This window comes from Terrapene carolina, unplaced genomic scaffold (genome assembly GCF_002925995.2).
Source record: "Terrapene carolina triunguis isolate 2854851 unplaced genomic scaffold, T_m_triunguis-2.0 Scaffold193, whole genome shotgun sequence".
In the NCBI taxonomy this organism is placed as follows: Eukaryota; Metazoa; Chordata; order Testudines; family Emydidae; genus Terrapene; species Terrapene triunguis.
Genome location: NW_020664544.1, coordinates 6877785 through 6903617, shown reverse-complemented (window position 1 = coordinate 6903617; position 25833 = coordinate 6877785). Strand labels below are relative to the sequence as shown.

At 58.0% G+C, this 25833-nt stretch overlaps 1 protein-coding gene across 1 annotated transcript in view; it reads right to left on the bottom strand.

The window, feature by feature from the left end:
- ITGA3 (integrin subunit alpha 3) overlaps window positions 1–25575 on the bottom strand; it is a 42228-nt gene extending 16653 nt beyond the window's left edge. Inside the window, exons 1-4 of the mRNA XM_026654766.2 lie at window positions 25500–25575; window positions 5062–5189; window positions 4365–4447; window positions 201–444 (exon numbers count right to left, since the gene is read on the bottom strand). Coding sequence (XP_026510551.2) covers window positions 201–444; window positions 4365–4447; window positions 5062–5125 — 391 coding nt within the window. The 5' untranslated portion in view covers window positions 5126–5189; window positions 25500–25575. The remainder of the gene's footprint in view (window positions 1–200; window positions 445–4364; window positions 4448–5061; window positions 5190–25499) is intronic.
- Window positions 25576–25833: the final 258 nt, after the last annotated feature.

Here is a 25833-nt window from a genome sequence, read left to right as displayed (position 1 = left end):
TCCACACATCTCCACTGCAATTGTACAGCCCCGCAGCCCGAGTCAGTTGATCCGGGGCAGCCGCGGCCGCGCCGCGGGTCTTTCTTGCGGTGTAGGCGTACCCAGAGAGGCCGTGTTGGTCCAGGCACATGGGCTGGGGGAAGGGCAGTGCCGGGGTGGGGGGCGGGAGACCCAAAGCAGCTGGTGGCAGCGGGACTGACCTTGCCAGTTGTAGGCGCCAGGCGCCCCAAAGTAGACGGTGTTGGCGGTGAAGCCGCCGCTGGTGCCCATCTGGCACATGCCAGTCTCCTCGGTGTTGGAGTTGCACATCTCGTTGTGGTAGGTCTGCCAGTCGTCTGCCAGCTCCAGCTGCAGGTCATTGCCGCGGACGAAGCATTTCCCCACCATGCGATGCTGCTCTTCGTTGCCAGACATCAGGACCCTGGCGTATCGGTGAGCACAGGCCTGGGGAGCCAGGAGCATACTGGGTGAGTGCCGAGCACGCTGCTGTCCGGGGCTCGCGGGGCACTGGGGCTACCGCATAGGGGTTGGTATCCTGGGTCAGCCCAATGGGCCAGAGCTAGCCACCTCCAGATACACTAGTAGTACACTGGCAGCAGTCCATGTACCCTTATATCCCATTCCTGCTACTCCAGGTCTGTATACTCCCAATATCCCACTTCCAACCACTTCAGGTGAGAGCGACAGTCCATATACTCCTGATATCCCACCTCCTACCAGATCACGGGAGAGCAGCAGTCCATATACCTCGGTATCCCAGTCCTGGCACTCCTGGTCAGAGCAGCAGTCAATATACCCCCATATCCCGCCTCCTGCCACTCCAGGTCAGACCAAGGTTCATCTTCTCCAGTTCCCCACCTCTTGCCCTACCAGATTGGAGCGGTTGTCCATCCTCTGCTGTGTCGTACTTCGAACTGTACCAGATCAAACCAACAGCACGGCTAACCTGATACCCCACCTCCAATCAAACCATAGCCCTGGCCCACCTATTCCAGCGTCCTGCACCCAGAAATCAGACCAACAGTTCCTCCTGTCTCCTGCCATATCCAATCAGACCCTCTGGTCAAGGCCACCATCTCTTCAAGTGGCCAGTGCCTCAGAAGAAAGCCTAAACCCTCATGAAACTCAGGAATGCTGTATCATGGGGCAAGATGGGATCCCTTCCTGATCCCAGCTGGCGATCAGCATGAGCCCTGGAGCATGGCAATCACCAGGCCCTTGGAATTAATTCATGTATTATTATTATTATTATTTGTATTCCCATAGTCCCAGCCCCGGACCCGATCTTGCCTGGTCTGCAGCAGAACACGAAGTGTAACTGCAGACGCTATCCTCATTCGGCCCAATGCATCCTGGGTAGAAGCACAAGCTGCGTTACCCTTCTTCCCCTCTCTGTTGGGTGGGAAGGGGAAGCACGCGTAAGCCAGGCTAACCCAGCGTGGCCCTCTGTGCTCACGCAGTGCCGACCCATCCATTTCGATTCCCAGGTTCGAGCCCCGCACGCAGCCAGACGAAGGCATAGACTCGTAGGCCCGGAAGGGATCACGAGCGGTCTTCTAGTCCAGTCCCCTGCACTCAAGGCAGAGCTAAGCTAAGCACTGTTACAGAGTGAGAGATCCAGTCAGGACCAGCAGCTCTGGCAGTCTCCAGCGGTCGTACTTACACGACCCTATTAGTGCGTTATCTGAGCACCTTCGGTCTATTTATCCTTGTGAGGTAGGGCAGCGCTATTAGCAAACCGGATGAGGGCCTGAGAGGCTAAGCGATTTGCCCAAGGTCACACAACCAGTCTGTGGCAGAGAAGGGACATGACCCCTGGTCTCCCAAGCTGTAACCACTGGCCAGCTTTCCTTTCCTCTCCTACCTCGTGAGATTGTTCCCTGGCCGTAGCCCCCTAGGAGCCAACGGGGTTGGGGGACATTCTGGGTGGAACTGTCTGCTGTTCGCTCAACGCCAGTAGTCGCAGACGTCCCCGATCTGCCCCTCGGGGGACCGGCCCTCCCAATCACAGCGGTGGAGATGTAGCTCCTGTTACCCAAAGTGCCGCCTTGCCTTCCAGCTAATTTAATTGAGGCCTTTTGAACCAATTTTAGGATTTGCAGATGAGGGGGAAGATGGAAACTGCAGCTCCACGAGCCAGGCAAAGATCTGCCTGGTGAGGCGCCGGGGGCAAGGACAGGCGTGGGCATGAGCAGGGGTGTTTGCATGTAAGCTGGGGTGCTCAGTGCATATACCCCCAATATCCCACTCCTACCACTCCAGGTCAGAGCAGCAGTCCATATAGCCCCTGATAGCCCAATGCTTAGAAGCAGTGCCAGTGGATGCATGTGTATCGAAGGGTGCATGTACAAGGGGGGATGGGTTGGATGCCAGTGGGCATGGCATAGCTGTGAATGACCGTGCAAAGATCGGGGTACACGCGTACCTAGGCATGCTCATGTGCATGCAGGCAAGCATGGGTGGGCATGGGCTGTGTAGTTGTGAGGATGGCAGCCGCAGCAGGAAAGCCAATGGAGTCGGAACACGCTGAACATCATTAGTCCCATTTTACAGATGGGCAAACTGAGGCAAGTGATTTGACCATCGTCAAGATCAGGGCAGGAATAGAACCCAGGACTTCTGATGCACTCCACTGCAGGGGTCTGATTCCCCACCGCCATGCACCATGTCTTGCCGTTACACACCTGCTGGGGGGGGATGGGGGGTTGGCACGGAGCCTGCGGGTGAAGCCGACGCTCCGCTCTCTCTGCTCTGGGTCAGATCCGTCCCGGGGCTCAGTTACCTTCAGGGGAGCGCACGGAGTTACACCAGGGGTGAACATGGCCTGCCGTGGATACGGCATAGACATCAGCCCCCAGGGCCGTGACGCCAGCCGCAAATGTGCTTTAAAAAAGGCAGATGGGTCTGGAGCTAGAATCCCTGGGGAAAGGGAGGCAGAGGCGGTGGGGGGAAGCTTCCGGCAAAGGGGGTAGGGGCAGAGGGATAGGAGGAGTCAGGGGAAGCCCCCACAATATTTCCATTGCGGGGTCGCTAGCCTCCCTTGACCTCTGCCAGGTCTGGCCCCCGTGCCAGAGCCGCTGAGTTGGGGTTTCGAACCGGAAGCGCGAGCTCAGGAGCGGCCCGGGACCCCTGCCAGCAAAGGCATCGGAGAGCGAGTGATCCATAGCCCATCACCGAGGTAACGGGGCTCTATAGGCGTCTATGGGGCTGATTCTCCATCGCCCTGCGCCTCAGACGCTAATTACACAGGGCAGAGCGGGTGTCAGACGTTACCACAGATCGGACTGTGAAACCCTCTACCTGGGCAACGGAGAGCCAGACCCACAGATTCCCGCAGAGCCCAGTTATCCCCGTGATGGGCCCTGGATCTCACACAGACAGACCAGAGAGACCTCAGCAGAACTGCAGCAGGCAATGGTTAAGCCCTGCTCGGCTCTGAATCCCCCGGGGGCTGCCTTCCCCTTTCAGTTCTGGATTGTTTCATGTTCTTTCCCACGCAGCCTCTGGCTGCGCTGCTGGCACGGAGGCTGTTGGCCTGGTTTGGTTTCCTCCAGGCTGCCATTGCAATCTGGAAACCAGACCCTCGCTCGGCAAAAGCCCAGTGAAAAGGAACGACTGGGAACCATATGCCATGACGGGGTCCTTGGCGAGGGAGGGGTGGAGAGAGTGGTGCAGAGAGAGGGAAGCAGTTGCATGGTTTCAAACCCTAGAGAGAGCTACACCTCTGCAACTAAAGGGTAATTGCCTTCATCTTTAATGCAGGGGCACTGCCCCCAGAGCCTACGGATCCCAGCATGCAATGCTCCGTGCAGAAGGCCCTCCAGAGCAAGTTGGGGCATTGCATTCTGGGACTTGTAGTCTCCACAGGCTGCACCTCTAAACTAAGTGTAATTGCAGGTGTGACCTGCTCCATTATATTGCTCTTCTGCCGCCCCTCCTCATCCATTCATTAATTCAATCCGTGAGGGGCAGTCAGTATCATTAGTCCCATTTTACAGATGGGCAAACTGAGGCAAGTGATTTGCCCATAGTCAAGATCAGGGCAGGAATAGAACCCAGGAGTCCCCACCGCCGTGCACCATGTCTTGCCGGTTACGCAAGCGAGTGGCCTGGGGGCATTTCCCACCCACTTTGCATGGGTGTGAAGCCTGACACTGAGGCCGGCAGCGGAGAAACAGGCCTGGTGTCCCCTGCTCTAAACACTAGGCCACGCTCCCTTCCCTCTCATTTTGTATTTGCCCTGCACTGGTGTAAATGCTGTGCAAGGCACGTGCAATGGTGAATCGTGTCCTAGGTGTGATGCTCAGGCTCTTGACAAGCTCCCCCACCAAACCCGCCAAGGTATCCCAGCAGGCCACACTCACCAGCACTCTCCCCGAGGGCTGTCTCTGGCTAGCGATGGTCACCCCCAGCCACATGTCCTTAATGATGTTCTTCTGCGGTTCACCTGGGCACACGGAGCAGAGGAGACAATGACGCAAGAGCAGTGACCACATGAGAATGCGTAGCCACCTCCCCCGCTCATGCCCCAGCCCTCGAATAATGCAATAATGGATCCCTCCAACAAGAGACCCTCCTGGGCAGGGCTGGAGGCCCCCAGCCCTCTGCAGCACTTGTCATTGCCGTGAGTGGGTCACCGCAGGGGCTGAACTTCCCAAGAGTGCATGGGACAGTGCATAGGGGAAGCCCAGGACTGGGAAAGCATGGGGCTGCCTGCCCAGAAGAGCATGCTACCATGGGGCAGGGCTGGGGGAGCACTGACAGAGCAGTGGGGTGGAGAAGGGGACATGTATGCAGTGAGAAAGGGGTTGTTCTCTCCTCCCTTCCAGCTTGGGTTCAGCTCTTAAATGGTTAACAGGACCCTCCCTGCACCCTGTGGCTCCCCCGTCTGCCAGCAGAGAGAGGACAGAACGGGGTCAGGAGTCTGAAGACAGCAACATCCCCGCAGGGGGAGCATCACCCAAGACGGGTGGGATTTAACCCCCACCTCCCAAGTTGCTAGGCTGGCTGGGGGTGGGTTTCCCTGGGTGGGGCGCAGGGGGCTGAGAAGCGCTCACATACTCTTCTCCTCAATGTCCACTCGCTCGCAGTCATTCGTGGAGACACTCAGGGGGCAGGAGTACATGGCCCCCGTCCGCGTGGCATTCTCCGTCCCAGCCGCCACGTCCTGGGGCGCTCCGGTCAGCAGCCTGCCAAAGACACAAGGCAGCAAAGGAGCTCAGGGGCCTGGGAATCTGCTCAGCGTTTACGGCTGTGAGCCTGGTGCTTTGCACCCTCCCTGGAGCGGCCTTCCCCCCCGGGATCTCACAGCGCTTTGCAAGCGTTAAATTCTTCCTTCCTTCCCCCACCCACACCCACACCCCGAGGCAGCAGAAAGAGAATCAACTTCACTCAGCAGCAAAACGCAGCCACCTCTGGGGTGGAACGTGGCTGCCGCTGAACAGCACACAGCAATGCCGCATAACGGGCAAGAAGCTTACAAGGGGGCTTGGACCCCTGTTCCTATTGTTACGGTAGTGCCAGAAGGCCCTACCTGAGATTGGGCGAGGCACGTACAAACACCTAGCTAGAGACAGGCCTGGATGGGAACACGGCTGCTCACCAACGGGAGAGCTGTTTGTCACAAGGCCGTGCTGGCAGTGGCTGCAGCAGGCAGACTGGAGTCTCTGCACGCAGGCCCCAAAGCAATCCACGCCAAAGCCCGCGCTGGCCTTTCCCCCAGGGACCAGCACTGCAGGAGCTATTCCTGAATGCAGCCGGAGCTGCAACAGGCCAACCAGCCTGCTCTGCCGGTTGATACGACGCCCCAGGATCAGCTGGGCATGCTCCTGTCAACAGCTCATCTCTGTGTCAGTCAGACCGTCTGTCACGGAGTGCTCATCCCCCGAGCCCCATTGCCCCACTGTCAGTCGGACTGTCCGCCATCGAGGTCTCGTCCCCCAAACCTCATTGCCAGTCAGACTGTATGTCACTGAGGGCTTGTTCCTTGACCACATTGCTCTAGTGTCAGACTATCACCGAGGGCTCGTCCCCCGAAACCCATTGCTCCAGTGTCAGTCGGACTTTCCATCACCGAGGGTTCATCCCCCAAGCCCCATTGCTCCAGTGTCAGTCGGACTATCACCGAGGGCTTGTCTCCCAAATCCCATTGCTCCAGTGCCAGTCAGACTGTCTGTCACCGAGCGCTGAGATTACTATTACACTCTAGATCCGTTTACATAATTTCACTCGTTCCCTGTTTCGGCGGGAGCAGCAGCAGGAAGCTACATTGCCATGGATACATATTATTGACGTGTGTGCGCGTGGGGGGGGGGGGGGGGCCGAAGAGCCCATCTCAATATTAATTCACTGCAGCTAATGTCTCCCTTCCCGCCGGCTGTGCGCCTCAGGGAGAGTCAGCCGGGTCGCACCTGACAACACTTCAGCCGGCCCCTAGTCGCCTCACCGAGATGTCTTCAAGCAGGACGGGGAGCTACGCCCCAAAACGCCAACCTTCCTCCTCCTCGAGGAACAGATCAGGGCAAGCGGTTCCTAGCAGCTACACTTCCAAGGTGATGCAGGAACGGGGCCCCACTAGGGGAGGCAGCTGGTTGTCACCATTACAAAATTATTTGCCCCCACCACTCAATGTCTCTCCATTAGGTGACTGCATATGATTTAGAGGGATGAGGCATCAGGGAGGGAAGAAGCCGAGATTTGGTCCCATGTGGATTCCTGCCCCCCCTCCAGAGGAGTTTGTTGCCCCTCTGCTGTGTGAGATGGCAGGTGGCATCCACCCACCAGAAGCCAAATCATACATCCCATCCCACCAGGCACCCCCTAAAGGAGTCGGCGTCATAGCCCCGTGCTGGACAGCGAAGGTTTGCACAGACAGGTGCTCTCAGCCCTCCCTGGATCTCTCTGCACCGCTCTCTCTGCGCTGGCACTAAACCCGGAGGCAGACCAGACCGTGGGAACAGGATGAGACCCAAGATCCAGCTAACCCAGTATCCCGTCTCTGACAGTGGTCACTACCAGAGGAAGGTTGCCCCACACAGTAGGCAGCTGTGGGGTAACCTGCCCCATATGAAGGTCTCATCCTGACCTCTAAGAGAGATCACTGAAGCCCCCTAGCCCCACTGTTAATATCTCTTCCAAACTTCCTGTTGTCGGCCCCCGATACACACAGTGAGGGAGCAGATGAGGCAGGTTAGGTGGCTGATTTTACAGTCACTTCTCAGGAGGTAGAATTCCACGTTAAACAGCAAATCACTGCCTAAGTGTTTGGGGCCAGTACCGGGTTTACAATGGCATCCAGTGGCGCCATGGAGCTGGGCCCATGGTCTGCTTGCCCTGTGCCCTGAGACCCCGCCAGCCCGCGGGCTCCCCCACCCTCATCACTTGCTCCTCTCGGCTGCCCGCTGGCCAGCCGAGGGCTCCTCTCTGCCCCCGGTGCACCTCCAGGTCCGGGCAGCCTCTGCTTCCCACCACCTGCGGGGCCCCGCCTGCCTCCCGGGAGCTGAGCCGCCTGGGACTGGGGCAGAAGCCTGGCCAGTCTCGGCAGTCGAGGGGGAGGGGACAGTGTGGGGAGCTTGGCTGGGCCCCTCCAGGCAAGTGGGTCCTGAGGGAGCCTGGCTGGGGCAGGCCACACACAGTTGCCTCCCAGAGGGCCGGTGAGTGCGGTCGGGAGGCAGGGTGTGGGGGAGTGGGTCTGTGGGTGGTCTGGGGGTGGGTGCTGGGCTGTGAGGGGGCAGGGAAGATGTGTGTGTTGGGGCACTAGGGAGTGGGGGTTCTGTGGGGGGTGCTGGGCAGTTGTGGTGGGGCTGTGGGCAGGGGTGGTGTTGTGCAGGGCACTGTGCAGTTGTGGGAGAGTCTCGGGGGTGGGGGGGGCGCTGGGCATAGCGAGTCCAGGGGGGCTCTGGCCATAGGGAGTCGGGTGGGGGGGGGGGGTGGGGGGGACGGCTGTGTGGCGTGGCATAGGCCCACCCTGACAGGAAGGGGCATGCTGGCAGCACAGGGCTGGGCAGGACATTGTCCGTCTGGCAAAAAACAGTACCCTCGCACTGGGCTGGATGGAGCGGGGCCGCCCCTGCCATGCCATGCCCCTGGCCGGCCCCTCGCTCCAGGGACCGACCGCCCCCGTGCTGTGCTCCATTGCCCCCATGGGGGCCCACAAATATATTTGGCACCGGGCCCACAAAAGGTTAATCTGGCCCTGTTTAGGGCAGGGTGAGACCGCACTGCCGGGAAATGTATAGACCCCTCAATATTCAACCACTTCAGCTGCGGCTTTATTTACATTCTTCCGCAGAAGTAGGCTCCATCTACAGCTCGGTTCTCCAGAGGTTCCAGCAACGGTCCACCACCTTGGAGGAAGGTGGGAAGACCACACAGCCTGGCCCGGATGCTGGATGGAGATCAAAAGCCTATGCAAAGAATCCCAGGCTGGCTTGGCTTTTGCAGAATCTCACTCTGGGTTTGCAAGCCCAAAACCAAGTGGGGATTAGATCCGATTCCCATCTTCTCCGGTCCAGCCAAGACCAGGGGAATTTCTATCTCTCTGTCCAGCTAACTCCATATCAGTAGTATGGGAGCATCTCCCAAACCCAGATGGATCTAGCCTCACAGCCCCCTCTGCAAGGTAGGGAAATATTACTAGACCCACGCAGAGATGGGGAAACTGAGGCACGGAGCGATTAAATGACTTGCCTTCGGTCTCCCCGGGAGTCCGTGGCAGGATCTGGAGTAGAACCCATGTCTGCTGTATAAACGGGGACAGACTCCTCTTCTGATCGCAAACTCCAGTTGACAGGGAGTAAGGACTGTGGGAACACAGCAGTACCCCCTGCCTTGGCACTAGCAGAGAAGGAGTCTCCAGCCAGCACGTTTGGGAGTCGAGCCGCCATTGTGTTTAAATGTGTGCTCTGTGCCCATTACCGTAGCATCTGGGCACCTAACAGAAGTTAGGATCAAACAGCAGGAGGAGCCCTCAAGAAGCCCAACAAGCCCCTACTAACAAGCCCAACCTGAAGCCACTACTTCGGTGGGAGGGACCCCGTTCACACATAGCCTGGTCAACCCACAACCAGTAAACCAAGAGCAACTCCCTGGACCATGGTGGCGAGTAGTGCACTGCTAAAGGAAGTGGCCCATGGGCAGCACCTAGCTCTGGTCCTCGCCTGTCGCCCGCCTGTCATAGCACACTCATCTACTCCAACCGCATGGCATGGATGGCAGCCTGGGGGTGGAGGGGAGGGTAGTTATTAAAATTCTACCTGTCTGTCTAAGGTATTTAGATGGGTCCCGGTGCCCCAGCATCTGCACCTCACACTCGTCTCTGTATGTACCCTCATGACACTCCAGGGAGGCTGGGCATCGCTGTTATTGTTTTACAGGTGAGAACCGAGGCCCGGGGAGGCTAACGGAAGTGAGGAGCTGAAATACCTTTGAGGATCTGGGCCCAAGATGGAGCAGGAATGTGGGTTTCCCAAGGCCTAGGCTAGGGCCCTGACCACTGGCCCATCCTTCCTCTCCGTTCAGTTCTATTTGCAGGGGTGCTGGCGACGTACGGCATTTACTATCCTAGATATGTGTGTATGTGTCTTTCAGTTACACCCTGGCTATGCACCCCTTGTGCTGCCCCGTGTAGATCTGTCTCTCCTTACCCCACAGCTGCGATTTCTCCAGCATCTACCCTGCGAGCTGTACCTCACACGAGCCTGAGCCAAATGAGAGGCAGACGGAGAAAGAGCTGCTGGTGGGGGAGGGGAACACAAGAGAGGAACATGTTTCCAGCCGAGATGCAGAGCCAAGGGGGCTGGGAGATACTGGGACGCGGCCGAGAAGGGTCTCAGACCCACCCTGCTGGAGGAACGGGAAAGAAGCCAGAGAGATTAAGTGACTTGTCCAAGGTCCCACGGGGAGGCTGCGGCAGAGCCTGGACTAGACCCCCACATCTGCGGGATAAATTTAAACCTTCCCAGAGCACTGGGACTGCGAGGGTGGAAAGCAGCCAGGCCGAGTTGGACTCTGCACTGGAGCAGCAGGGGGTGCAGCCGAGCTCTGAGTCAGAGCCGGCCGCTTGAGATGGAAGAGGTGAGATCTTCCCCGGCTCACCCACCTGCCGTTCCCTTTCCTGCGCGAGTCCCGGCACGTCCATCGTGCGTACGGGGCCGCGGACTCGCTGGAAGGCGCAGGCAGATCGCAGCGGCCTGCTTATCGAGTGACTCAGGTGCCCACGGCTCAGGAGGGGAAATACTTTCCTGACAAGTCACTCCACTTCCAGCTTCACACACACAGGATGCCAGGGTCAGAGGGGAGTGAGTCAGCTTCCCTGTGCCAGGGCCCCATGCCAACCGGGAGTGCAAAGGCAAGGGGGGGCAGGGGCAACTGCGTCTTTTCAGCTCAGCAGCACAGAGCCATTTAAGGAAGGTGGCCAGCACACCAGCTGCAGGGGAAATTGACCATCACGAGGGAGTGGCCGTTCTGAGTCCATCATGAATTTGTTCCAAGATGCACCAGGGCATGGGCTCCTAGATCGGATCTTGCTTTATTTTCCCCAAGCCGGGTACTTTAGCGCAGTATTTGGTACCTGCGCCTGGGAAGGGGCTGGCAGGGGGCTGAGGTGGCTTCCCCACGAGAGCGAGGTACCGTAGGAGGAATTCGGGACGGGCCTGAATCACCCACCCCTGCCAAAGGTGAATTTCAGACCCAGAACTAAACTTTGCAAGCTTAGGGTGATTCCGAATCAACGGCCAGGAGGCAGGCCCACGATGCATCTGTCTCAGGCAGGGAACGCGGACCCTGCCACCGGGCAGCGGCAGGCAAGCAGGGTTCTCCACAGAGATCAGCCCGCCGGGCAGGACAAGTCCATATGCCCGACGCTCTTGGCGATTACAGGGAACACGCTGCCATTCAGGGCGAGGAGCTCTAGCCCCAGCTACAAAGGGTTAAACGACCCATCGCTTCCCCCAGCAGATGCACGTCCACATGCCAGCCAGCCATGTTCCTGCCGCTCTCACAGCCTGGGCTGCTGCCCGATGCCATCGCGTGCCCGGGAGCCTTGCCTACTAGCTTGGCACAGACACAGCAGCTGAGAACACAGAGGCGCCTAGGTTTGGGAGCAAGACAAGTCAGCGTGTGTCATCAGAGACCTTTCTAGCGACTGGCTGGGGCCGGGAAACCACCAGGACAGAACACCATAGCAGGGAGAGGGCACCGAGAGATGGAAACATTAGCGACGGCACGGCAGGGGACTTCAAACCAGGGGAGTGGCCCCTGGACCCTCTCTCCGCCCCCACTTCTCACAGAGCCCGCATTGGTAGCGACTGCCGGCTGCTCCCGTCGGACGGCTCTTGGGTGAGAGGAGTTTGGGGGTTCTCAGTCCAACCCGAGCTGGGCCAGTGCCCCCACTGCAGCTGGGATTAATGGCTCTCGGGGAGTCAGGCTCAGGGGAGAGGGCTGAATAGGTCAGGAAACTGAGTCCCCACATCTTGCCCCTGCGGGTTGGGGTGAGACATGCTGGTGAAACAAGCGTTGAGGACAGATTTCCCCGCCACGGAACAAGAAACCCCTCGGGCGCGAAAGGTGAACAGTTGCAGAGAACGGCTACTAGGGCCATCGGAGGAGCGGAGAACCGGCCTTACGAGAGGAGACTTAAGGAGCTTGGCTTGCTTGGCATAACACACAGGCTGAGAGGGATCCGATCGCTCTCTATAAATACATCAGAGGGATAAACACCAGGGAAAGAGAGGAGTTATTTAAGTCAAGGACCAGGGCTGGCACAAGAACAAATGGATACAAACTGGCCATCAATAAGTTTAGGCTTAAAATTAGACCAAGGTTTCTGAGCATCAGGAGTGAAGCTCTGGAACAGCCTTTCAAGGGGAACAGTGGGGACAAACAAAACCCTAACTTGTTTCAAGACGAAGCTTGATAGGTTTATGGTGGGGATGGTGTGCTGAAGTTGCCTACAATGGTACACAGCCCATCCATGACTGCTAGCAGCCAATGTGCCATCACTGGCCATTGGAGATACTCGACGGGGACGGGTCTGAGTTACTACCGCAAATTCTTCCCCGGGTGTCTGGCTGGTGGGGCTCGCCCACATGCTCAGGGTCTAACTGATCGCCAGATTTCAGATCGGAAAGGAAGGAATTTCCCCCCCGGTCAGATTGGCAGAGACCCTGGGGAGGTTTCGCCGCCTTCTGCAGCGTGGAGCCCGGGTCATCTGCTGGTTTGAACTAGAGTAAATGGTGGATTCTCTGTAACGGGAAGTCTTTCAATCATGACTTGAGGCGTTCAGTAACTCAGCCTATTGCAGGAGTGGGTGGGTGAGGGTCTGCGGCCTGCAGGGGTCAGACTAGATGATCATGATGTGCCCTGCTGGCCTTGACATCTCTGAGTGGTCTGTGTTTGCGCCCCAGGACAGCATCCATGGTGGACCCGCTAACACCAGACCCAGCGTCCTCGGTGCATAGAGCACAGGGGAGCAACCTGGAAGGAGCTCCCCCGAGGGAGCCGATGCCCGGGGTTCCTACCCACTGCGGCCAGGACCGAAACCAAAGGGAGCTCGCTTGGAGCCGAGAGCAGCCCGGGCCCGGGCCCCAGCTCCGTGACCTTGACGCAGGGAGGGGCCCTGCCGGTAAGTGGTTTCTGGCATGCCCAGGAAGGAAGCCCTGGCTGCTGGCTGGCAGTGGGGGGAACCAGCGCTCAGAGATCGCACCGTCAGATTCCGTCACGCGCCCCAGCCGAGCGAGCAGCGGGGGCTTGGCCCATCTCAAGGGATCCGGGGAACCTCCCGGCAGGAGGAGTCGCTGGAGGCTTCCACCCAAACCCATCACAGAAATCAGGCTCCTCTCCCCTGCCCAGCGGCTCAGCCCAGGCCAGGTGGGCCCAGAAGTGCACCACCCCTTTCTCTACCTATCAATCCCCCCTCCCCAAGCACCTGAGTTCCCAGGTCCCTCTGCCTCTTCTCCGCCCCTGGCCTGGACCCTGCCCTGCATGAGGCTTTGCCCGTGGGCCCCATGCGCCTCCTGGGAGGAGGAGGTGGGGTGGGGTTTCTGGGAAGGCGGGCGGCAGTCTTGGAAAGTGGCCTGGCGCAGGGCAAGCAGGACCAAGCAGCCAGGAGGTGCTGGGGCCAAAGTACCTGGGCCAGGGGCCCACGCAGAACCTTGCTCCCCCAAGGCCCGGGGGGAGCCATCCCACATGCCAGCTGCCCCCCAGAGCAGGAGACGCGGGTTGAGCGGGAATCAGCCTGCAGGAGTCAGGGGCCCCTCCTGCGCAGCAAGAAGAAAACCCAGCTCCAAGGCAGCTGCTCGGCGGAGCCGGGCTGAAAAGGCTGCCTGGTGCCGGCTAAGCCAAGAGCGAGCTGTTCAAATAAAGCCCTGGAGCCAAGCCAAGCCCTCGGCACGGAGAGAGGTGCCGGGCCGCAGCTTCACCCCGGCCGTCATTAGTTAATAGCACATCTGCTTGGAGATCGGCCCCTCAGCTGCTGGGCAAGAGGCGAGATGGGAGGTGGCAGCTGAGCATGCAGGGGAGGCGAGAGGGCAGTTTGTTCATCTCCAGCTACTTCCAGGCCAGGATCTCCTTTGCCGCCATTAAGGAATTCAGCTTCACACACGCCCCTCCTCTGTGGGAGATAAGCCACTATTATCCCCATTTTACAGAAAGGGAAACGGAGGCCCAGAGAGGGGAAAGGATTCACCCAAGGTCGCACAACCAGTCAGTGGCGGAGCTGGGACTAGACCCCAGGGTCCTGCAGTCCCCCGCTCTAATCACTAGACAACGGCCCGTCCCAGAGCCAAAAGCAGAACCCAAGGGTGCAGGGTCCTAACCACTAGCCCCACGCCGGAGCATCGAGGACACGAACATCATCGCCACAAGCAGATGGCGGGGCGCTCATCAGCAGAAGGAGCCGTGGGGCTTAGAGAGCGGCGGCCGTGATGTCAGAGGGGATGGGCACCATCCGCGCAGGAACATGCAGGCACACATCTGGCAGGGCAAGATAAAGCAAATCCCTTCCTCCCAGGGCTCATCCACTCGCACACCGCAAAGGACAAGAACGACTCCAAACAGGGAATGGGGCCGTGCACATCTCCCAGGCAGCTGAGAGACCAAGGAGGAGGTGGTGTAGGATCCTGGGGAGGGGAGCAGAGAAGGGGGGCTCTGGGACTAGATCCAATGCCAATTGAGCCTGAATGCGCGTGGATCGCTTCCCGTCCCCAGGAGAAGGTGGCAAGGGTGGAGTTGGGGGGCATGAGGTGGGCTGCAGAAATAGGGATTAAACTAACCCTCGACAGAAAGCGACTGAAGAGGGAAGGATGGTCCAGTGGTTAGAGCACTAGCCTGGGACTCAGGAGGCCTGGTGTCAATTCCCTGCTCTGCCACAGACACCCAGTTTGACCTTGGGCAAGTTACTCAGACTGTCTGTCCTCAGTTCCCATCTGTGAAATGGGGGGATAATGCCGGCTTTGCCCTGCCCTGCCCCTGATTTAGTTGGGGATCGGTCCTGCTTTGAGCAGGGGGTTGGACTAGATACCTCCTGAGGTCCCTTCCAACCCTGATATTCTATGATTCTATGAAAGCTGGATAATTTGATGGACGCCCTAGAAATATCTCAGAATAGGGTGACCAGATGTCCCGATTTTATAGGGACAGCCCCGATATTTGGGGCTTTGTCTTATATAGGCGCCTATTCCCCCCCCCCACACACACACACACCCCTGTCCCGATTTTTCACACTTGCTGTCTGGTCACCCTACCTCAGAAGAGCCTCTTCATCTTCCCCCAGAGGAAGACAACTGAATGCCCGCGGATTGCCTCCCAGCCCCAGGAGCAGGGGGCCAGGGTGGAGCTGGGGGGGGGGTCCATCCGTGGAGCAAGGCAGAGGTAACCTAGGCAGTGGGGAGATCGGAGACCGCTGACTGCTACTGACTCATTGTTCCCTTGTGCTCCTCGATCTGGCTTCAGCCACCTCTGGAGTTGGCTCCTTGGGGCAGGGGCTGGCTTTTTGTACAGCACCTAGCACAGGAGGAGCCTAGCCCAGGACGGAGGCTCCCACATAAGCCGCAAAAGGTCGCAGAGAACAAATTCTTCTCCCCCCCCCCCCCCCCACGCAGAAGGGGTGGCAGGGGAATCTCCAGGCTGCGCAAAGGCAGGGACTGACTTCCCCTCGTACCCCGAAGTGGGTGGTCCTGGCTTGGGCGGGGGGTGGGGAGAATCTAGCATTAAAGCCACGTGAATCGCCCGGCGTGGAGCGAGCGCATTCCTCCCCGCTTCAGGGCCATCACTCACTCCTCTCCCCATTATAAACACATCCCCCGGCCCACCGGGATGCTAGCAGTGGGAGGAAGCGTCTGATCCTTGCCACTGCCGCACGGCCTTCAGGCGAGAGAAATATCCCCTTGCCGCTCTGAGGCCGGCTCCCCTTCCTGCAAGGCCACCTGCCGCCGCAGCCCAGACGCAGGACAAGGGGCTGAGCCCTGGACAGCAGAGGCTGGGTTCTGCAATGCTCACCAGCACTGGGAGGAAGGGGAAGTTTGCTCAGCCACACTAGCAACCCTCAGAGAGCACGTCAGGGGTGGAGGCGGACAGTACGCCCCCACTACCCCTTCCAGCCTCAGCCTGCTCCCTGCCAGGGGAGGCCTGGAGATGCTCTTCCCCTCTGGCCCCGGCAGGGTCGCTGGTGAGGACGTTCGGGGAAAATCCAGCCGCCACCTTAGGCCGGGTGGTTAAAGCTTTGTCCTCCCACCTGCCCCGGCCCCAGAAGTTTGTTGGTCTCCTTCCGGGAATGGGGAAGCCTCAGCTGCGGCGTGGGGGTGCAGAGGAAGCAGACGGTGGGGAAACGTACGCAGATCACAAGCCCTGATGTAGGAGAGAGCCCCCTTCAACCTCGGGGCCCCAAGTTCAGAGTTAGGGGTTTCGTTTTATTTGTTCCAAGCAGACGACAACAAGCCAGGAGAGCTGGGTTCTGTTCCTGGCTGGGAGAGGGGAGTGGGGTCTAGTGGCTAGAGCAGTAGCGACCGAGCCAGGACGCCTGGGTTCTATTCCTGGCTCTGGCAGGGCGGTGAGGTGCGGGACTCATTGAAGGGTTTGGCCCCAGATCCAACCATTCCAAAAGCCTCCGATATTTGGGGCGGGGAGGGGAAGGAAAGTGTGTTTCGGTTACGGACACCCCCCTCTCTGGATCCCTGCTCCCCAGGAATTAACAGCCCACCGAAAGCGGGCAAGATTCCGGCGTGAGCTGCTTTCCCAGGGGGAGTGACACGGCTGGGAATCCCGATGGGCGCAGGGCAGATAGAGCTGGTGGTTTTGTCGGGGTAAACACAGATCCCTCAGGCTAAGGGCTAAGCCTCCAGGAGGAAGGCTGCCAAAGGATTTGCTGATCTGTGGAGGGGTGAGAAGGGGGGTTGCCCACACCCTGAAGCAGGCAGGGCTTCAGCATGCTGGAAGCGCGGGGAAGGGAGCAGGCAGGAATGCAAGAAGTTGCCCCCCACCCCAGCCCCCCTGCCGCTCCCTGCCCTGGATCCAGTGTCGGCTGGTACGGCAGGGACCGGCGTTGACTCCCCCACCGGCCCTGGCTGGGGGAGGGAAGCCAGGTGGGGAGGGGATGCAGGCCCCAGCCCATGGAATCCTCTCCCATCTCTCACTCAAGGCAGGGGCTGGGTGCTGTCCCTGCATGCCTGGCAGGCCGGCACACGCTTCAACCGCTGACATTCCCCATAGCTCCTGGCTATAAAAAAATCCCAAATACCTGATAGCGTGGGGAGCGCCCGACAAGCCAGGAGCACGTGAGCAGCGGAGAAGCCAAAGGGGCGTGGATCGTGCCGGCTGTGCCAGCCCCGCTCCCACAGCAGGACAATGGGCTGGACACGAGGCACGGCTCTCCTCGGCCAGACGGTTGTCATGCCCTGGGCTCTCAGTAGAGCAAGCCACCTCCACCCAAGGGACCGAGCACTCCCTGGTAACGCGCAGATCTTACAGCCCTAGAGCACCTTTCACCCAACGCGCTTTACAAACGGCAATCCCGCCACCAAGATGCAGCCACCTCTGGGGTGGTAGCCCAGCATCTTCCCACCCGGCAAGAGCCCAGGCCTGGGGGAAAAGAGGAATTGGAGACCGTGACACAATCCCTGAACTGTGCAGCTGTCACCCTCCACGCACAAGCCAGAGCAAAGCAAGCCCTGGTGTCCTGGGCAGACCAGTGCAAGGCAGCACCTCGCACGGCCTCAGCTCCGTGCACGCAGACCGGCAGGAAGCCATGGGGCTGAGTGCACAGTGGGGCAGGGGGCCCAAGAATCCCTGCCACCCCCATGCAATAGGCCCCGATGCCCCTGCCCTAGCAGCCATCGGGGCTATTTTCAGTCCTGATTCCAAGAGGCCTCCAGCTACTCTGGACTCTGTCCCCCCAACCCCGCCGCCCTGGGTCCAGGTGACGACAGGCCCATGCGGTGCGTCTCAACAGCTCCCCTTTGCCATGGACGCAGAGCAAGAATGGGAGGCAGCCCCACTCCGAGCCTCCTTTATCTTTAGTGCCTGTCCATCAAACGGCGCTCAGCTCCCCTTAGGCTCCCAGGACGCGAGGGCCAGGAGGCAGAGGGGTCGGCTGCGCCACGGTATCCCCAAGGGGCAGGCTGGAGAGCCAGGCTCCCACACAGCAGCTGCTTCGGCTGCTCCACCGCTGCCAAGACTCCAGAGCAGCAGCTCATCCGTCACTCGGGAAATCCTCACTTGCCAGTTTGCGCCGAAGGCCAAAGTGAGTGGGAAGGAGAGTGATGGACAGGAGGGAGAGAGGGAGAAAACAAGGGGATCTAAAATGAGAGCGACAGGCCCTACATCAGCTTGGATACAGACCTCCCCCTTCCTGATCCATCCCGGCCGCTCTCCCACGATCCCCAGCCCCACTGCTCGGATGAATGTTGCTTAGCGGAACCCAGCCAGAATCTTGCGCGATTCACCCCGCATCCTGGTTCGTTTTCTCCGCTTCGCGCCTGCCCTCCTGTCACTTTCTACGGGCTTGTCTACACTTAAAACGCCACAGCGGCCCACTTCCATCAATATAGAGAAGTTCCTGGAGGATGGGTCCATCCAGGGCTATTAGGGATGCAACCCTATACTCTGAGCGTCCCTAGCCTTTATTTGCCAGTAGCTGGGAATGGGCGACAGGGGATGGATCACTTGGTGATTCCCTGTTCTGTTCATTCCCTCTGAAGCACCTGGCATGGGCCACTGTCAGAAGACAGGATACTGGGCTAGATGGACCTTTGGTCTGACCCAGTATGGCCATTCCTATGTTCTAACCTAGCGATGGCTACACAGGGACTTAGGTTGGCTTAACTACACTGCTCAGGGCTGTGGATTGTTCACACCCCTGAGCGCTGTAGTTATGACCACCTCATTTTCCTAGTGTAGACCAGGCCTTGGTCTCACCATCCGCGTGCATTAGGACTCTGTAGCTCTCACCCTTCTGATCCCCGTCATCACAGCACCCTGAGCAGTCCAGGGCTGCTTTACTCAGAGTTGGCATTTTAGTTCCTCAATTCTTTTTCCTCCCTTACCCGCTGTCCAGATAGTAAGTCCAGACCAACCCCCTCATCCCCAACACACACTCTCTTCCTCCTCGCTGAACGCTGTGGCAGACCCATCCCTATATTGCAGAGCTTTACTTGGGGCTTTTTACCATCGATCCCGTTAAAGAAACAAATGGATCCACGCTCCTCTAAAAGGAAAAGCATCTTCCTTGAAGCTCACAATCCCCTGTCACTATCCCAGAGCAAGGATAAAGAGAGTGAATCAGTTTATAGGCTTTGTAATTACTGGAAAGGACGCATTACTGGCCTGCCAGCGAGCCAGGAGATGGCTGGAAGGCAGGTGATGGGCAGCTTTTTAAGCACCTAGTGATTTTAGGAAGGGCTCCAGCCCAAGAAGAGATGGGCGGGGGCAGAGGGAGAGTGAGAAATGGCAGTTCATGACTGACAGCCGCATGAATTCTGGCTATTTACAAAAGGCTTGTAAAAGCATTTCCTGAATTAGCAAAATTCTCTTTTGGGGGGGGGGGGGAAGGAGGCAGTTCCGGAGAAATTAAACAATTGCTGATACTCCACATACAAAAAAAGAACATCTCTGCGGCGACCAGACACTGCATCCCCGTGCTCACTTTTATTATTTACACTACAGTATCCAGCAGACAGCGGGGCCCCAGCGTACCAGGTGCCATACAGAGCCAGAGAGAGATGGCCCTGAAGATCTCACCGTCTGGTTGCTTCTACTTCTGGGTGGCCATTCTGAGACACCCCATGGTCAAGGCCTGAGGGGGGAGAGCAGAGGCACAGAGAGGACAAATGGAGAGAGCAGAGCCAAGTCTCCTCCACCCCACCCTCTTACCTACTGGGCTACACTGTCCATCTAGAAGGACTGGACCAGAGAACTCCACAGCTACTATTAAAGTGGATGTCAATCCTCATGCTTCAGGGCATGCAGTCAGGCAGGAATTCCCCACCCCCACCCCGATGCACTGTCTAGCTTTGCACAGGCCAGGCATGCTAGGGTGTGTGGTTTCTTTGGTACACCTTCCTTTGTAGCCTCCGGTGTTGAAGAGGCTGGGATGGATCAATTGGACAATTCCTGGATTCCCCCCCAAATCCATAGGCCTAATTTCTCACGGCTTTGGGGTAACAGAGCCAATGCGCCCTCCAAATACCAGCCAGGAGTCCGCCACGGATAGGGAGTCTCTCCCTTGCATAGGCTGTCATTGCCTTGAGCACCAGGAATGCCAAGACAGCATCTCTAGGCCTTGCTGTCCATTCCCTGAGAGACAAGCCCTCCCCAGCACATTACTGGCCTAGCTCTCACAGGAGCAACCCCCCGATGCCTGATGCAGTTGGGCACAGGGAAGGACCTACCCTTGCTGCTGCCCAAGCTAGTCTTTTAAGGCAGGGCCTGAGGCATGCTCGGGGTCAGTGAGCCACCCCCCGCTCTGGGCAGGGACGGGGAGGGCACCTGCAAACGAGGTGCCCTCACTCTGCTCTTGAGGCGGGATCCAGATGTGCATTTCCAGTCCAGCTGTGGAGAAAGCAGAATCTCTCGCAGCAGTTCCCTGGGCAGCAGCCCACCTGCTGGTGGGAACATGACACGAGGGGGACAGGAGGTACCAAACGCCTAGATTGGCTGTGCAAAGCCCAAGGATGCCAACTCGCCAGTCAGATCATGACCTCAAGGGTGGGAGAAGACTATCCATCGGGGAGGGGTTGGAAGGGCCCAGGCTCCACCCACTTCTACCCATTGGCCAGTGTAGGTGGCCAGGCCTTTGGTGGGGCAGAGGAATTTACCGCCCATCCTGACCTGGGGAGGGATGGAGACTTTCAGGCTGCGTTGACACGGCAGAGAAGACAACAGGACAACTCCGCTCTTAACTCAGGTTAGCGGCTTGAGTTCAAGCCTCAAGGGTAGGCTGGGGTTGAACCCGAGCTGCTGCGTCTTCACGGCAACGTGAACCCGAGTTCACTAACCCACGTTCCAAACATCCCCTTTGGGGCAGCCTAGAGACACCCTTGGAGTCCCAATTCGCTCTCCGCTGCGGGCAGCTACCTGGCACCCCTTCCTCAAGGCAGATCGCAAGGTTGCAATCTGGCATGGGGCCACAGGCACCAGGCTTGCTCTGATGCTCCTGTCATTGAATCTCTATTTGAACTGCCTCTTGTTTAAAATTTGACACACTCAGAACGGCCCTGGCAAAGCCCCCCGTCTCCGCCATGCCCGTAAAGCAATGGGAGAGGGAGCAGCAGAGACAGGAGGGGAGGAGAGGGAGATCTGAATTAACGGGAACCTCTCCAGAATTGGGAGCCGACCTCATCACACAAGGCTCAACGAAGGCGTCTGCTCGAGTCGCTAGGCTCTAGCGAGAAGGGGGCGGGAATGAACACAGCACATCCTGGGACGTCTTTGGATCAGCCAGAGATTCAGCCTCCGCTGAGGGCGTTTGGTTCGGGTCACCTCAAAATACCACCACCACCTGGCAGCATCTGTAACCCCTCTTCAGAGTGCACAGTGCTCGCCGGACAGCGAAGGACTACGCGGGGGATGAGCATTGTTATTCCCATCTCACAGCTCGGGAAACAAGGGCCCGATTTGCTGAAGTAGCCTCTTCCCTCTGGGCGCCCAGCTGGGGATGCTTAAGGTCTGATCTCCAGCGCAGCTCAGCTCCTGGAGCGCCCACTGACTTCAGCTCAGCACCTCTGAAAATCCAGCCCTTAAATGTCTCAGAGCGGGCGCCCAGAAGTGGAAGCAACCAGACTTGGTGAACCCGTTTGAAAACACGGGCCGAAGGGAGTTACCTAGAGTCACCCAGCAGCTCGGCGGCACCGTTAGAAAGAGAACCAAGGAGTCCTGGATGCCAGCCCAGCGCTTTAACCACAAGACCACTTAGAAACCAAAGAGGTCCAGCGACGGGCAGCTGAACTGATCAAAGGAGAGACTGAAAAGGTGAAAGGGTAACATTTTCCAGAGTGCCTGAAGTGACTTCGGCCCTTGGGGAACAAACATTTAATAATGGGCTCTGCGCTCCCGCAGAGAAAGGTACAACACACCCAGTGGCTGGAAGCTGAAGCTAGACAAATTCAGACTGGAAATAAAGGCATAAATTTTTAAGTGAGAGCTAGATGACCTCCTGAGGTCCCTTCCAACCCTGATATTCTATGAAATCCCTTTCAAAAGTGAGCTTACTGCTGCATTTACACCGTCAGTGAAAATCAGGCTCCTAAACACCAATGTCACTTTTAAAATTAGCTCTCAAGTTACTTAGGTGCTTTGGAAAATTCTCCCCGAGAGCTATTTTATGTGGGAACAGAATAGACATGGCAGAAGTGTCGAAAATAATGACTGGTGTAGATACCGCCTGTCAGTTCTACTTTCCCTCTTCCCCAACGAAAGGAAATAAGAGGACAGCAGATGAAATTTAAATGATAAAATGCAAGTGGATGAAAGCACATCTTAGTATAGGCCCCAATCCAGCAACCTACTTAAAACACATGCGAAACGTTAAGTAACGTGAGTTGTCTCATTGACATAAATTGATCTAAGCAGCATACATGTGTTTAAGTGTTTTGCTGGATCAGAGCCATAATACTCATGCTTCAAGGCATAAGCTGGCTGCAAATTGACAGGGGTCAGGAAGAAACTTCCCCTATGGACAGGTTGTTCCATAATTATCCATTATACTGTTTCATCCTCTGAAGCAGCAGGTGCTAACTCTGGTCAGAGACAGGTTACCGGACTAGGTGGACCAAGGGTCTGATCTGGCATGGTGATTGTATGTTCCTGGTATGCACATGAGCTGACTTGGAAATCCAGCTCCTTAATGGTTCAGATAGTCAGTGCGCCCTCCCCACGGAGCCATCCTCTCCCATCTTTGTCAGAGCACCAACAGCCGCAGAACCAGCTGTCCTCTCCATGACCGCTGAATCCAAGCCAGGATTTCAGGAGACCCTCTGTGGTGCCACTGGGCAGTGCAGGCTGGGAGCCAGAGAGACCCACAGGGTCTGTCTGTATCCAGGCACCAGGGAAGAGGACCCAGGTGGTCCATTCTCTTCGTCACGTTGTTCATGTCAGACAACCAGCACGTCTAGGCCAATAGCGCGTGGTCGATACCGGATGCTTCACAGGAAAGCAGCCTGCACTCACATAAACCCACAAACACCTCGCCAACTGTGCAATGCAGCAGATGGGGTGCAGACAGACACCGCTGGCCCCTTCTGCAGCCCAAGCAGGTCCTTTAGCTCAGTGTGCTCAGGCTTGTTATCCCAAAGCTAACACAGGTGAGACAGAAAAGCTCAGCGCCAGGGTCAGGCTTGCAAAAGCAGCTGTTGCCCTTCGGACCTTTCCTCGCTGCCTTTCTCCGGAGAGCCCCAGTTACAACAACTCTGTCCTTGTAAAGCCCTCAGGGCCCACTCCCGTGGGACCTTCCAGGAGCAGAACATGGAGAAGGCTCCGGCGTCCACCTTCCAAATCCTCACACGAACAGGGAGCTGCTTCCGAATCCGGCTTCGGAGCTTCACTTTATCCTCAGAAAGGCCCGAGTCGCCAAGGTTTGGGTGTGGCTGAGGATTTTCAAGCTTGAGGTGTTGAAATCAAGGCCAGCACATGCACGTCTAGGGGAACAGAGGCAGAGAAGAACCTCGCGAGAGTCTGGATTTTAGCTCCGGTCTCGATCCCTCTGGGCTTTTAGCTGTTTATCCGTAGTCACCTGGCCCCCCTCACAGTCCTTAATGGATTTCTTCTCCCAGCACCCTGGTGAGGCAGGGCAGGGATAGCGTCCCGAGAACGGAGAGGCGAAGGCCAAGATCCACAACAGAGCGAGGTGACTAAATACCTTTGAGGATCTAGACCACACTGACTCACCCAATGCCACCCAGGCAAATCTGTGGTGAAGCAGGGAATTGAATCCGCCTCTCCCAAGTCATAGGCGAGGGCCCTAACCACTGGGCCTTCCTTCCTCTCGAACAACCCCTCCCAAGTGGGGTAGATCCCAGCCATCACCAGGCTTCCCCAACACACTTTGCGAGCCACCATTTCCCAGCGCAGAGCCCCCAACGCCTGCGCTCCTCCTCTCTAGCAGCTGTTCTGGAGAGAAACAGAACCATTTCACTCCCTCTTTAAAAAAAAAAATAAAAAAATCCCACACTTCATCAAGAACATTTCCAATGAATCTTTGGAATGCACAGCAAATGCCTGCAACCCATGCAGCTGTTGCAGTGAGAACTCTCCGCAGGGCACCCGATCCTCGCTTGGTGCAAGGGAAAGAGACCCTGCAGCTGGCTCCCAACTTTAAAAGCCAGGGGAACCCGACGCCCCGCATCTCCTGCGGACATCTACACCGGTGCAAAATGAGCCGACGACACTACGGAATCAGGGGAGCGTTTTGCACCGGTGTCGATGACAGCATCAGGCCACCGGGAGAGTTCAAGGGCAGAGAAGACCGACCGGGTCATCTAGCCTGACCTCCTGTCTATCACAGGCCACCACCACCCGGCACCCGCGCGTCAAACCCAACAACTGAAGTTAGACCGAAGTACTGCAGCACACAGAAGCCTAGACCATCATGTGCCACAGGCAGAGATTCGAGGGTCACCAGCGCCCGAGGCCCCCGCAACGGCGGAGAATTGATGAAGTGAGATAGACCCCAAGCGACCCTCACCCCCACACTGCAGAGGAAGGTGAAACCCACCCCCAAGGTGCAGGCCGGGGCGCTGGAACAGTTTGTTCAGTGTGGGGGGCTGAGAGCCGTGGAACCAAACTGTAAAGCCTGTATATAATGGAAACCACTTCAAGTCAGGGGGTGCGATAGCACCCCCAGTTCCAGCACCCGTGGGTGCAGGGCAATCAAGCTGCCACGACTGGACAAAAATACCACAGTTGGATTCTCCCTCGATTCTCAGATTCGAAAGGAGCCAGTCCTGATTTACACAGGGGTGGATAAGGGAATCAGGCCTTTGAGAGCATGAAATAGAGCTCTCGGAGAGAGCCGGGGGGTCCAGGGTGAGGGGGAAGCTAGTTAATCAAGAGAGAATCCACTGACTGAAAAGCTCTTTTGCAAGGGTTTAGTAAAGAATCGCAGGAATGCTCAACAGGTCCCTGGGAAGTTTCCTCCCCTCGCCACCAGCCTCTCGCCCATTCAAACATCTCCAGAGGCGCTGAGGGGGGGATCTCTCAGGGTTCGTGGCTCCGCAGTTGCACTCCAGCGCAAGGACCACAGAGGAAACCATTCAAAAGCTCTATCCACCCTCCCTCTTCCGAGAGATCAGGGATGAACTCGCTAGAGGCCCAGGGCTGTTCCCATGGCAGAAGGGTAAGGTGCCAAGATTAGCCAGAGAGCTTGGATTCACCCCTTCTGGGTGCAGGTTGAACCTCAGTTCCTGTTCATTGCCTGAGCCTTGGGAAAGCTTTCTGGGGGGTGAACTGACTGTATCCCACAAGAACACAGTCAGCCTCGGCAGCTGGTCTCCAGGGATCCCCTGCAGCCCCCCCTCGCTGATCCTGCAAACCGTACCCGGGGGGGTCAACTTTACTCGGGACAACCCAGGGATTTCAGCGAGGCGTGAGTCGAGTTAGCCCCCCCTCCCTGTTTGCAGGATCGGGCCCGAAGGCAGCCCCATTCCACCACAGGCTGGAGGAGGGGTGGGGGTGTAAATTGCAAAATAAATAATAATCATAAAGTCGTGCATTATTGCTCCAGTTACAATGGAGCAATCCCCCCACTCTTCCCCCCCCCCCCCAAAAAAACCGCATCGGATCCCCTTTCAGCAGAGGCTTCCAGCACCCCCCCCCCCCCCCCCCCAAGCAACGCCAGAGCTGGGCTGCACCCACCACAGCAGCTGCTCGAGTTCAATCCCTCCGCATGATCCCTGGCTGCGAAGGGGGGGGAACTGGACGCACCAACATCCCGCCTTCCCCCCAAGCGTAGCTGTGAGCCGGGGGGGGGGTCCCCATGAGCCAGGATCGGGCCGCTTTGCCGGCTAGGTACTCACAGGTATCGGTCCTGCCCCCGCGTCTGGTGGTGCAGCGCCACCGAGAAGCCGAAGAAGCTGCCTTCGCTCCCGCCCCGCTTCAGGACCAAGAATTTGGTGTCCAGGTTGAAGCCGGCGCCGCCCGGGCTGCAGAGAGCCCCCCAGACCACGCACAGCCGCAGGAGCCGGTGCCCCCAGGGCGGCGGCCGCCGGTGCCCAGGGCCAGCCCCGTTGCTGCGGCAAAACTGCAATTCCCCAGGCCCCATGATGGGCTGGTCCCTGCCTCCCCGGCCAGTCCCAGGGGCAAGGTCCGGTGCAGCCTCCGGTCTCCTGCGCTGGGGGCTGAGCGAGTCCC